Source organism: Canis lupus, chromosome 12 (genome assembly GCF_003254725.2).
Source record: "Canis lupus dingo isolate Sandy chromosome 12, ASM325472v2, whole genome shotgun sequence".
NCBI classification, from domain to species: domain Eukaryota; kingdom Metazoa; phylum Chordata; class Mammalia; order Carnivora; family Canidae; genus Canis; species Canis lupus.
Genome location: NC_064254.1, coordinates 46,915,492 through 46,929,006, shown reverse-complemented (window position 1 = coordinate 46,929,006; position 13,515 = coordinate 46,915,492). Strand labels below are relative to the sequence as shown.

Here is a 13,515-nt window from a genome sequence, read left to right as displayed (position 1 = left end):
TACTAATTTAAATAATGAGAGTCCACTCCTCATTTCTCCAAGGTCATGGGAATACTGCAGCTAATCTGTGGATATCCACGATGTGAGGAGGTACTAAAAATAGTTTGCTTATGAAAATTAAGGAACAGATAACATTTCTAGGACTATCAGGAAAGCATGGAGAAATGGTAAGGGGGAGCCAGGTAGAAAAAACCATCTTGAAAAGAAGTTTGGAGATTGGCTGGGAAGCCTTTTGGTAAATATCAATGTACCAGAAGAGTTCACAAGCAATGGACCTAACACTCCTTTCTCAGAGCCTTCATAATTTGCTATTACAAAGCAAAGTACCTAAAGTTTGCCATTAATCAACAAGCAAAGCAGCAATAAACAACAGAAGAAGTTTATTTACTTCTTCAGTTAAATACCTTGGGAAAGGTTCTTGAAAAATAATTTCAAGAAAGTATCAAAGACAATAACTGTGCTCTTCCTCATCGTATGTACAATTTTTCAGCTCTGAACATTAAGTGTTATACATATTATTAGTGATTTAGCCATCTACTTCCAACAGGACATCTGCCAGTTTATACAACAACAAAACGGAATAAAATAAGATGGAGCAATAAGCTGTTTGAGAAAGAGTACTAATCTTAGAGTGAGAAGAGTTCCAGGTTTAATTTCTTTCTCTATTTTGAGGAAAATCATTTAACTACCCTACTTCTGCTTCCCCATCTGTCAAGTAAGTTACCAAATATAAGCGAGATTGCCACCTGTCAGGATGTCGCAGAGGGAATTCCTCTACTGAAAAGATGTTGGGAAAAATTTTAGCTTTGCTGTTACTCTACGACTGTGTAATGTCCTACAAATACATATTCCCCCAAATAAAATACAGGTGAAGGGCCTGAAGCACCTCAGCTAAAATTTATTAAATGGTCCTTCTTTGGGAAATCTTGAGATGAATTATATTTATCAAAACAATTTTAAGTACTTATTTTTTCTAGTCTAATGATTCTTTTTTTCTCTCTCTCTAGAAAATTTACCTTTATCCTTATCCAATGGTTCCTGGGAAAGAATAGTGCACAGTACCGGGTTTTTCCACACCCCAGTCTCTTGAGCTAGAGTAGCTAAAAAATGCAATTCACAGCTGCCATTCTCCATCAGCTTTTCATGAGCTACCTATAAATATTAAATAAACATCCAAAGAATTACAACAGATTTTTAAAAGCAAGCTTATCAGGCTCTAAAAATAATACTAAACTTTTGAAAAATAAGAGTTTTATCTTAAAAATTTCACATCACATTACAAAGTGCTGAATTCTTTTATTTCTAATTTTTAAAGATGAATCTCAAGAACTGTATCAATTATAAATTTTAAATAAATACAATGTATTTCTAGAATTAAGTCAAAATTATTTTCCCCCAAAATCTAAACCAAGAGCAAAGTTATTTCTCAAGGAAGCTATCAGAATATCCACAGCATAAAAGACCTTACACATTTTATATATCCTTTGTGTTAGTAAAAAAAACTTTTTCCAAAAACACTTCTACCATTAATAAAGGACAGATTTGCATTAAGGCCTAAGTGACAATGTACACAAACTCCAATAAAAGGGACTTATGAAAACAACTAAATGCATGATTTTTCATTTAATCATTACATAGCCTTGGCAATATTCTATTTAAAGCTGACATTAAAACCTGCTTACTAGTTATTCTCAAGTGTTCATGCAATTAGCATATTCTTCAGGACAAAAGACCAATGGTTTTTATTCAATTCAGAAAACGTTTATTGGGAATTTCACGGGCAAAGGACTAGGGAAGAGAGCAACTGGTCCCTGCATTTATGGGGTGTATCCTCTAATGTGGTAAAGAAAGGTTAAAAAGGTAAAACACAGGCAAAATCAAACAAATGCTGTTAAGCAGGTATAAAATAATCCCAAGGAAGCTCTGAAATGAGAGCTAAGTGTCATGAAAACTCCTGAAGCTACATGTAATGTTTATACGAAAAGTCTATTTCTCAAAACCATAAAGTCTTCCCACACAACAAGTTCCAGTGCTTTAAGAAAGTTTCTTTGAACAATTGTTGAAAGCTACCATATAAGGATTTAAAGAGTTATTTCCTTTTCATTAACCCCTATGAAAAAGTATCAACTAGTGCTACTGTTTCAAAAAGAAAAATTTTAAAGTTTATTATATGCTGACAAAATAAATAGCATGAGGAATTCAGTATTGTATTTGTATATAAAAACAACTTAATTCTGGGGTAGAGTGCCAAACAATGAAAAGTTCTAAGATAATTATTTAAAAATAAATACTTGCTGTCAAAACAACCTAAGACATGAGTTATTGATATGCTGAAGTAGAAACTGAGCAATCAAATAGTTGCAACGTGACAAACAAGACAGGACACCTTTATTTCAACAAACAGTTATTATGTGTAAGACACTATGTGGGATCCTATGATATTAAGATATAAAGCCTACCTTCAAGAATTTTACAGTTGATGAAGATTTTAATGGTTAATATTAAAATATGAAAGCTGACTTCTCTAACTATAATTTATTTCACATGCTTCTGAAGTTTGAGACTAATTCTCTTGAATATATCTCCTACAGAAAAAAACATCAAGCCAAAACATATTTTATGAACTCTGGGTAGAGAAAGAGACAACTATACTTTCTGAAGCTAGCTAGTAAAAACATTCTTTTTTATTAATCAATTAATCAAAACCTACTTGAAGCTATAGTATATACAGCACAGTCTAGTGCTTGAAACAAAATTTAACATTCTTGAAAATAGTCCAAGACAACTAAGAACTAAATTGTGTACTTCTATAAGGTAGAATAACAGCACTAAGTAAGAGAGACAAAGCATGTGTTTTTAGTTATAGGAGAAAAGCATGGACTTTGGAATAAAGAATCTTGATTCAAATAACTACTCTGTAATATTAGCTGTATAAATTTGGGTAGATAAATAAAAAGTATGAGCCTCAGTTTCCTCACCTTTAAAATGGGAAAAAATATACCTACCCCCACAAAGTTTTCGTAAGGATTAAATGATATGTTAAATTCTAATAAGGCATATTGCAGATGTTCAGCAATTAAATTGTTTCTAAATACAAATTAGGGCATTTTGTTTTTCCTTACTAGTCTGGCAAAGTCCTAATTAACTGATGTTAAAAAACAGTGCAATATTCAACCATCTATCTAAATGTACATCTTCATTTAACACACATTTATCTAACATCTACTATATGCATGACATTATTGTTAACAAGAGCTGCAATTAATGCTTGTTACTACTTAGAGTTTTAAAGTGTAACAAAATAGTTTATGAAGGATAAAGAAAATGGATATAAGGTATGCCTATATGAAATCTAATAGGTAAATATTCTCACCTGCACCAGTGTCTGAAATTGTTCCCACTGTTTATCTGGTAACTCGACAGGCAGACACAGTAAAAGTTCAACACAGCTTCTAAAAAACAAAAAATTGGTAAGGATACAAATATTTATTAAAATTCAAAGTAAAACAAAACAATCCCAGTATCATAGATACCCGATAACTATTCTATTTAAAATTAAACCATCATAAGACTGAGAAATAGAATTAAAACAAAAAGCTAAATTTAACTTTTTTATTTTCAAAGGTCTACTCACAATGCCAAGCGTTCCAGAACCAATGCTACATTTTCACATTCAGAGGTAAGATAAGGTCGCGCTTTAACATAACTTTGGATAGCCACTGTGTATACCTCCAATAAAGGTAAAGGATCTTCTGAAGTTTTCCATTTCTCTGCATATTCAAGGAGTGTCTGTTTTGGAAGGAACAGTAAAAGGTATTCAATGTAAATCAAAATACACACTGGTTAATCAACTGTTTTTCTTTCTTGCCTGAGAAATTTTGAAAAATAACATTTTTTATTTATAAAAACAAAAAATAGCTTACACTGATTAAAATATTAAAAGTAATAAAGCCACAGTCTTATTTCCAGCAGCTCTCTGTTGGAGAAAAGATTAGTGTTAATTCATCCAATAATAGCGTAATTTCATGAAGGATAAGTAGTACAAGCATTATCTTTTCTTCCCTAGCAAATGCCACCTTCACCCCAAAACTTCCAAGTAAAAGTTATTTTAAAAAGAAGATACCTAGACCAGCTTGACCAGAAGGCATGCAGTAAAGAATTTCAAATATTTACATTTCTATTTTTCATATAAGGAGCATAAAATTCAATGCCTAAAATAAATAAATTGCATATGGTCAGAAGAGACATGTAATTTTTCAGTTAATAAAAAAAAAACGGTATAACATATTATTAGTTTTATAACAAACTTAATCATTTAAAAATTCATCTAAAGTACTTTAACATACATAAGATCAGTATTAAAGATACTAAAGAATAATATGGTTAAGTAACTTTTGTAATAAAGTGTTTATTTTTTAAAATAAAATACTCTTTATCCTTTAAGGAAGTAAATCTTTCAGATATACCTTATCAGAATTACTAAAAGTAAACAAAACAAAAACACCAAAAAAAATTATCCTATAGAAGGGAGAAGGTAGAAGAAACTGGCAGCAGCATTTTATTTTAAAAAATATTTTATTTATTTATTCATGAGACACAGAAAGAGAGAGAGAGGCAGAGGGAGAAGCAGGCTTCATGCAAAGAGCCTGATGCAGGACTGGAGCCCAGATCCCGGGATCATGACCCGAGCCGAAGGCAGATGCTCAACTACTGAGCCACCCAGGCGTCCCTGGCAGCAGCATTTTAAAAGACACCCATATTCTTAAATCTCTAGAACTATTCAAATTGTGTGTTACTAAAAAGTATTATCTAAAAAGTTCTAGGATTATGCTAAATAAAGGACTAATTGTTTCTATAATATAGAAAGCTGCCATAGTTGGTCCTTTTCACACTTCAAGATTTAAGACTCATCTCATCACGTGGAAATTTGGGTGTCCTTTTCCAAGAAAAAAAGGTTATCAGGTTATCTTACATGAAAACTCCATGAGGGCTTGTATCAACTGACATACAGAAGGAGCTTTTAAAAAATATGTAGAAAGGTAGGAAGGTGGGAAGGAAGTTAAAAAGTTAGGAAGGAAGAAGTTACATTCTACTATCAAACACTCAAAACACTGCTTGTCCTCTTTATTACCTTTAACAGTAGTTAGTGATCAGAAAGAACAGGAAGGAAGGAAGGGTAATCTGTTAAATTAAAGAGCAACATAATAACAACTCACTTCCTGAGCAGTCATATATTCATAAACCGCCATCCTCTCCAAATTGGATAGAAAGTGCAGGTAACCTGGAGACCCAAGCACTTGCTTGCTACTAACATCTGAAGTGAGAGCAGTCTTGTGTGACTAAGCCCTTTAAACCTGTGGGGTCTCCCGCTAAGTTCAAGTAGTGAGTGTCAGAATTTAATTGTAGGACACCTATTTGGTGTTGGAGAGTTAGAGAAATGGTAATGGGAAAGAACACGTATTTCATGTTAGCAGTAAAAAAGAAAAAAAAAATCCCTCAACAGAACTTATAAATATCTATATCGCCCATGTGAGGCTCCCTGCTCAGCAAGAAGCCTGCTTCTCCCTCTCCTTTTGACCCTCCCCCCTTGCTCGTGCATGCGCACACTCACTCATGCTCCTTCTCAAATAAAAATAAAATCTTAAAAAAAGAACTTATAAAAATCCAAACCAAACCTACCAACTGAGTGGAAAGATCAGCATTTTGGGATTGTTTTGTAATCATCCATTTATTTCTAGGAATGAAACAGAGTATAATGTTCTGTTTTTAAGGTTGGTTTTAATGTTTTCCTTGGGCATTTTATGGTGATATGGCAGAGGATGACCTCACATCTTTAAGAATTTCAGAATTAACACCAACTATGCATACAATTCTTACTTTGGTTAGTACCTTTCCACACAAAATTACTAAATATTATTTTCCTTTTTCTGGAAAAACATGTTTAGATGTCTAGAGAATTTTAAGCCTGGCAAATGTTCCTAATCTAACATGGATTTGATTCAATGCTTAGGTTTCCCTTATTAGTCCTCTTGCAATAATTAATCAATTTCCATAATAGATTTAATTTTTCACTGGAAAAGCAAATATATCATACCAATTTTCCAACGGCTTTGAAATTATAAGCTTCTTCCTTTTCCTATCTCCTAACTGAAAGAAACCCTAAAGAGGTCATACATTTCAAAGGTCCTACATTTCTCTATATATGTACATATCTAGGCATGCTTCATTTTTATTGCATTTCATTTTATTGTGCTTCAGAAGTATTGGAGTTTTTTAAAAATTGAAGGTTTTTGGCAACCCTGCATTGAGCAAGTCTATCAGCACAATTTTTTCAACAGCATTTGCTCACTTTGTGTCTGTCACATTTTGGTAATTCTTGCAATATTTCAAACATTTTCATTATTATTATATTTGCTATGGTGATCTGTGATCACTGATCTTTGATGTTACTATGGTAATTGTTTAGGGCACCACAAACCGCATCCATATAAGACAGTGAGCTTAATCTGAAAATGTTGCATTTGTTCTGAATGCTCCACTGACTATCTCTCTTGCTCTCCTAGGCCTCCCCTATTCCCAGAGACATAACAATATTGAAATTTGGACAATTAACCCCACAATGGCCCTCTAAGTATTCAAGAGAAAGAAGAGTCACATATCCTTCACTTTAAATCAAAAGTGAAGACTAGAAGTCTTTAAGTCTAGAAATGACTAGACTTAAAGAGGAAGGCAGTCAACAGCTAAGACAAGCTGAAAAGTAGGCCTCCTGTGCCCAACAGCCAATTTATGAATGCAAAGTTAAAGTTCTTGAAGGAAATGAAGAGTGCTACTCCCACAAACACACAGATGTTCGTAAAGTCAAACAGCTTTATTGCCGATAGGGAGAATGTTTTAGTGGTCTGAATAAAAAAATCACCAGCCGCAACACTCCCTTAAACCAAAGCCTAATCCAGAGCAAGATCCTAACTCTCTTCAAACTGTGAAGGCAGAGAGGTAAGTGGCAGAAGAAAAGTCTGAAACCAGCAGAGGTTGGTTCAAAGAAAGGTTTAAAGTTTAAGAAAAGAAGCCAACTAACAAAAGTATAAGGTGAAGCAGCAAGTCATCCAGAAGATCTAGCGAAGATCATTAATCAAAAGTGGCTAGAGTAAACAACAGATTTTCAGTGCAGACAACACAGCCTTCTATCTCAAGAAGATGCCACCTTAGGGCTTCCTTAGCTAGAAAGGACAAATCCATGCTTGGTTTCAAAGGTTCAAAGAAAAAGCCCACTCTCCCGTAAAGGGCTAATGCAGCTGGTGGCCTAAGTTGAAGCACATGCTTAAGATCCTAGGGCCCTTAAGAATTATGCTAAATCTACTCTGCCTGAGCTCTATAAATGAAACAAAACTTGAGAGATAGCACATCTGTTGACAACATGGTTTATTGAACATGTTAAGCCCACTGTTGAGAAAAAGATTCCTTTCAAATATTACCACTCGTAGACAATCCACCTGGTCATCCAAGAGCTATGATGGAGATGTATAAGATTCAAGTTCTTTTCATACCTGTTAACATCTGTTCTGCAGCCCAGTTTAAACATCTGGTTTAAATAACCAAAGAGTTATTTAAACTTTCAAATCTTATTATTTAAGAAATACATTTCATAAGGCTAGAACTGCCCTTAACAGTGATTCTTCTGATGGCTCTGAGCAAAGTTAAGTTGAAAACATTCTGGAAAGAATTCACCATTCTAGATGCCATTAAGGACATTCGTGATTCATGGGAAGAGATCAAAATAAGTATTATTAAAAGGAGTTTGAAAGAAGCTGATTCCAATGCTCATGGATGACTTTGAATGGTTCAAAACTTCAGTGGAGGAAGTAACTGCAGATATGGTGGAAACAGCAAGAGAACTACAAGTGAAACCTAAAGGAGTGCCTGGCTAGCTCAGTGAGAAGAGCATGTGACCCTTGATCTCAGGTTATGAGTTCAAGTCCTACATGGGGGTAGAGGTTAAATAAAAAAACTTTTAAAAAGTGGAGCCTGAAGATGTAACTGTATCTGCAACCTCATGATAAAACTTGAACACATAAGTTTGCATCTTATGGATGAGCAACCTCATGATAAAACTTGAACACATAAGTTTGCATCTTATGGATGAGCAAAGAAAGTGGTTTCTTGAGATGGAATCTACTCCAGGTGAAGATGCTATGAAGACTGTTCAAATGACAACAAAGCATTTAGAATATTACATAAATTTAAGTTACATAAAATTAAGTTGATTAAGCAGCAGCACAATTTGAGAGGACTAATTCCAACTTTGAATTAAGTTCTACTGTGGGCAAAGTGCTATCACACAGCATCTCATGCTACAAAGAAATTGCTGGTGAAAGGAAGAATCAATCAAAACAAACTTCAGTGTTGTCTTATTTTAAGAAAATATCAAAACCACCCCAATATTCAGCAGCTACCATCTTGACCAGTCAGCAGCTATCATCAAAGCAAGACCCTCCACTTGTAAAAAGATTAAGACTCACTAAAAGATGATGGTTAACACATTTTATCAATAAAGTATTTTTAAATTAAAGTAAGTACAAGGGTGCCTGGCTGGCTCAGTCAGTGAAGCATGCAACTCTTGATTTTGGGGTTGTATGTTCAAGCCCCACATTTGGTGCAGAGATTATTAAAAATAAAATCTTTTAAAAAATTAAGTACATATATTTTTAGGCATAATGCTATTGCACACTCAATAGAATACAGTGTAGTGTTATTTTATGTGTACTGGGAAACCAAAAAATTCATTTAACTCATGTTACTGTGATATTTGCTTTACTGCAATGCTATTGCACACTCAATAGAATACAGTGTAGTGTTATTTTATGTGTACTGGGAAACCAAAAAATTCATTTAACTCATGTTACTGTGATATTTGCTTTACTGCAGTAGTTTGGAATTGAACCTGCAATATCTCCAAAGTACGCTTATACCTACACTTTCCCCAAGACCTACATTTCTTGATATGTCTAGCTCTGCAAAGAGTACTCATACCTTACTTCTTTCCTTTATGAATTGAGTTCTACTGTCCTCAGATGAAAGAAGTTTCTAAACTTAATTCTAATTGGGGAAAAAAAAAAAAGATGAGTTCTTATGGATTTAATAGAGTCTGAAATGATGAGAAACATAGAATGCTGGGCAGCCTGGGTGGCTCAGCGGTTTAGCGCCGCCTTTAGCCCAGGGCCTGATCCTGGAAACCTAGGATCAGGTCCCATGTCAGGCTCCCTGCATGGAACCTGCTTCTCCCTCTCTCTCTCTGTGTCTCTCATGAATAAATAAAATCTTAAAAAAAAAAAAAAAAAAAAAAAGAATGTTGGAATCACAAAGTACCTTAAAGACTATCACCTCACTATCACCTCATTTATAAATGAGGAAAGAGGAAGAGGAAGCAGATTCTGGTGAAGAAGAGACCACTCAGGTGGCTATTTAATAGTCTGGGAATAACATAACTAGGGAGAGGGCAGAAAGATGACAGCAGATTGAGACAGAATGAAAAAAGTGATGATACACTCCTAGTGATTACATAGAAGAGAATAAGTTAAAAAGCAATTATCTAGGGGGCAGCCCCGGTGGCACAGCGGTTTAGCGCCGCCTGCAGCCCAGGGTGTGATCCTGGAGACCCGGGATTGAGTCCCACATCAGGCTCCCTGCATGGAGCCTGCTTCTCCCTCTGCCTCTCTCTCTCTCTCTCTCTCTCTCTCATGAATAAATAAATAAATAAATCTTTTTTTAAAAAAAGATTTAGATGTATTATCTAGATGTATAAAGCTTTGAGAGTTGATATTTATAGCCAGCAAGTATATTAATAGTAGAGCTTCCCTCGCTTCTCAAGACACTAAGATCAATAGAACCACTGTGAGACTGGAAGTATCCCCAACACATCAGTTAATAAATTATCCTTTCTTCAATTAAAAAAAAAAAAGTTACTTAGTGATATCTATTGCTTTACTCTATACAAGGGCTTTTAGGTGGAAATCTCAGAATGGTCAAGACTCCTATTCTTTTCACAGAATTAGAAGAGACAGTAAAGATCATTTAATTGTCTTTTACAGAGTGGTAATGAAAGGATCCAGTGACCTGCATACTATTAATAGAATTGGTAATTAGCAAAGCCCATTACCAATTGGTTTTGAACTCTTATTCTCTGTGAAACATTCTGTCCACTACAAACAACTACTGTTTGTGGTAATGTATGAGAACTATAAATTTGTGGTATTACTTTATAACTACAAAGTACCTTTTACCCAATTTGCCAGCCATACTGGAATTAAAGAAACTCTACCAATCAAACTTATTTTAGTTGGAAGTCAGAAATTCTGACTCAAAGCAGCATACATAAGAAAGGTTTTTTTTACATAATAGGGAATTAAGAGGAAGGGCAGTTTCCAGAATTGGTTAGTGTAGTAAGAAGCTCAACAATGTCTTCAAGACTGTGATGCACATTGGGTGTTGTATGTTTAAGTAATGAATCACTAAAGGCTACACCTGAAACAAATATTACACTGTATATTAAATAATTGGAATTTAAATAAAAACTTGAAAGAAAAACACAAACAAATATAAACAATGTCTTCAAGAACCCACTTATGTCTGCACGCTGCCATCCTCAGGTGGTGCCCCCACCCAATCCCAGGCTTGAAAATAGTGTAACAGGTTTCTTACCTAGACTCAGCAATAACCAGAAAGATGAGACCATCTCTTCGTGTGCATCTCATTTAGGAACAAAAAAACATTTCTCAGAAACCCAAAACCCAATTCCCATCAATTTCTCCTCAGGTCTTACGGGCCAGAATCACATCACATACCTATGTCAAAAATCACCTAGCCATCATGGAACCCGATGGTTGACTTTTAAACCACTCAGAACCCACTCTCCAACACTATAGATTGGGCGTGGTTCTCTGAAGCATAGAGCCATGAGGAAGGAAACTGTGAATAAAATCAGGGTTCTATTAGGACAGTGAAGGAGAGGCCAGTCTTACACTTCGGTTGTCTCACTAATGGTTTTTATGTCCATATGCCCTCAAGAATGAAGAAGTGAATGTTTATGTGTATATATGTCTGTATTTATATTTTTACATACATATAAACAGAGATAAAGGGGGAATCCCTGGGGATCCCTGGGTGGCGCAGCGGTTTAGCGCCTGCCTTTGGCCCAGGGCGTGATCCTGGAGACCTGGGATCGAATCCCACGTCGGGCTCCCAGTGCATGGAGCCTGCTTCTCCCTCTGCCTGTGTCTCTGCCTCTCTCTCTCTCTCTGTGTGACTATCATAAATAAATAAAAATTTAAAAAAAAGTGGGGGGGATCCCTGGGTGGCTCAGCGGTTTGGTGCCTGCCTTTGGCCCAGGGTGTGATCCTAGAGTCCTGGGGTCAAGTCCCGCATCGGGCTCCAGGCATGGAGTCTGCTTCTCCCTCTGCCTGTGTCTCTGCCTCTCTCTCTCTCTCTCTCTATCATAAATAAATAAATAAATCTTTTAAAAAAAAAAAACAACAGAGATAAAAGTCATTGTAACCTGGTTTTGAGAGAAGTGGGGGGGGGGATAATATAGAAGAGAAGAGCTAGAGAAAGAAAAGTTTTCCTATAGGCACCATATTGCTTCCATTAATGAGTAAACTGTAAGGAAATTTAAAACTGTGTTATATGAAGAATAAGGATGCTAATCTGGATAACATTTACTGAATATTTACTATAGGCTAGGCACTATCCTCAGAGCTTTACATGTAGTATCTTATCAGCAATTAGATAAATTAGAGTAATATATTAAAACAGACACACTGGAGTACAAAAAGGTTAAAGTAACAAGTCCCAAGACTAGTTAAGAGGCAGAGAAGAGATTCAAACCCCAATAGTTTGAATTTAAAGTTTGGAGAAATTTTTGATTCACAGCCAAATTAACAAATTTGAAGACCTGTCATGTTAGAGAAGAGTAAATTTTATTCTATATAGTCTCCTAGAACAAACCAGGACCACTAGGCTAAAGTTTGAAGGAGTTATATTTCTGCTTCCTCTGAGGCAGAGCCATCAAACAATTAGAGTTAACCAAAATAGGACAGGTTAGCCTCCTGGGACAAGAGAATCTACCACAGTTATTCATGTAGGAGCAAGAGGACTCTGAGTTCAGGCTGCTGTCGAAGAGTCATATTTTGGAGACTAATTCTATCATAGTGGAAAAGACTACACTTTCTGTGGTGTGGGGAGAGAGGTGTCCCAAACCAGTAGTTCATGGAAGTTTTGATTGCTGTATTATTTTTAAATTATTTGAATTGGTTTCTGATATTTAAAAATAAGTTTTTTTTAAAAAGAGGAGGATGGAGAGGGAGAGAAAGAATCCGACTTGGGGCTCCAACACACAACAGTGAGATCATGACCCCAGCCAAAATCAAGAGTCTGATGCATAACTGACTGAGCCACCCAGGCACCCTAAAAATAAGTTTTCCATAAAATTTGGATTTCTGGCTTTTCTTTTTAAAAAATACAGAAATCCTGGCAACTTTGGGCCTATATTCCACCATGACAATAAGCAGCTGAAGCTGAGTGATGAGTCAGAGACCTCGGGCATAAACTTGCTGGTTGCTAAAAGCCTCACCTAGATGTCTCCCTCTTTAAGCAACCTATTGGACCCCTACAAGTTATTTGTGGTCATAGCCTCTACTATGTGGCCCTATAGAGCAAGCCTAGAGAGAGAAAGAAATATAAGTAAAAGAAAGACTAAAAGACTGTGCTCTAACAGGATCTCTAACACAGTGTTTTGCAACCTTTTTCCTTACCATCCCTTCCTAAGGAACTTTTTGATTTTTCTTCCTAACGAACCCCTATCTCCAATGAAATTTTAATACCCAGATGTACTGTGTACCTGTTTATGGGACACAAACTATTATAATATCTAAGTTTTTTTTTTTTTCCTCTTGAAGAGCCAATGTTTACCATTGGGAAAAAAATGCACACTTTTAACATTTTGGCTCTTGTACCTATTTCTCATTATCTAAGTCAGCAGAGACTGGAATATATATACTCTAGGGAGAAAGATAGTATAGATTAACTTCCTCCAGCAGCTTCCTCTTGTTCCTCTAAAGATTATTAGGAGAGAAAACAAAAAAATTTTGAATAAAACCACAGGAGTGTTGAATTTAATGAACATGAGGAGTAAATCCCATTATCATCCTATGTAACGGCAAGACTAAAAAAAAAAAAAAAGGTGAGACTAGTGGATCATTAGATATGTTTACACTGTTATACTCATGTTCAGTTCCAATTTATATCTAGAATTGTCTAGAGTAGAAGCCCTCAAAAGTTTTGACCTCATGATTCTTTACTCTCTTAAAAATTACTGAGGACTGGGGATCCCTGGGTGGCACAGCGGTTTAGCGCCTGCCTTTGGCCCAGGGCGTGATCCTGGAGACCCGGGATCGAATCCCACATCAGGCTCCCGGTGCATGGAGCCTGCTTCTCCCTCTGCCTGTGTCTCTGCCTCTCTCTCTC

General features: G+C 35.7%; 1 protein-coding gene across 2 annotated transcripts in view; it reads right to left on the bottom strand.

The window, feature by feature from the left end:
• The window catches only part of ZNF292 (zinc finger protein 292), a 98,031-nt gene that overhangs the window by 39,547 nt on the left and 44,969 nt on the right, over positions 1–13,515 (bottom strand). For both annotated transcript variants that reach the window (XM_025444850.3, XM_035697381.2), the window contains exons 3-5: positions 3,635–3,789; positions 3,374–3,452; positions 1,017–1,152 (exon numbers count right to left, since the gene is read on the bottom strand). In XM_025444850.3, the coding sequence (XP_025300635.1) occupies positions 1,017–1,152; positions 3,374–3,452; positions 3,635–3,789 (370 nt within the window). The remainder of the gene's footprint in view (positions 1–1,016; positions 1,153–3,373; positions 3,453–3,634; positions 3,790–13,515) is intronic.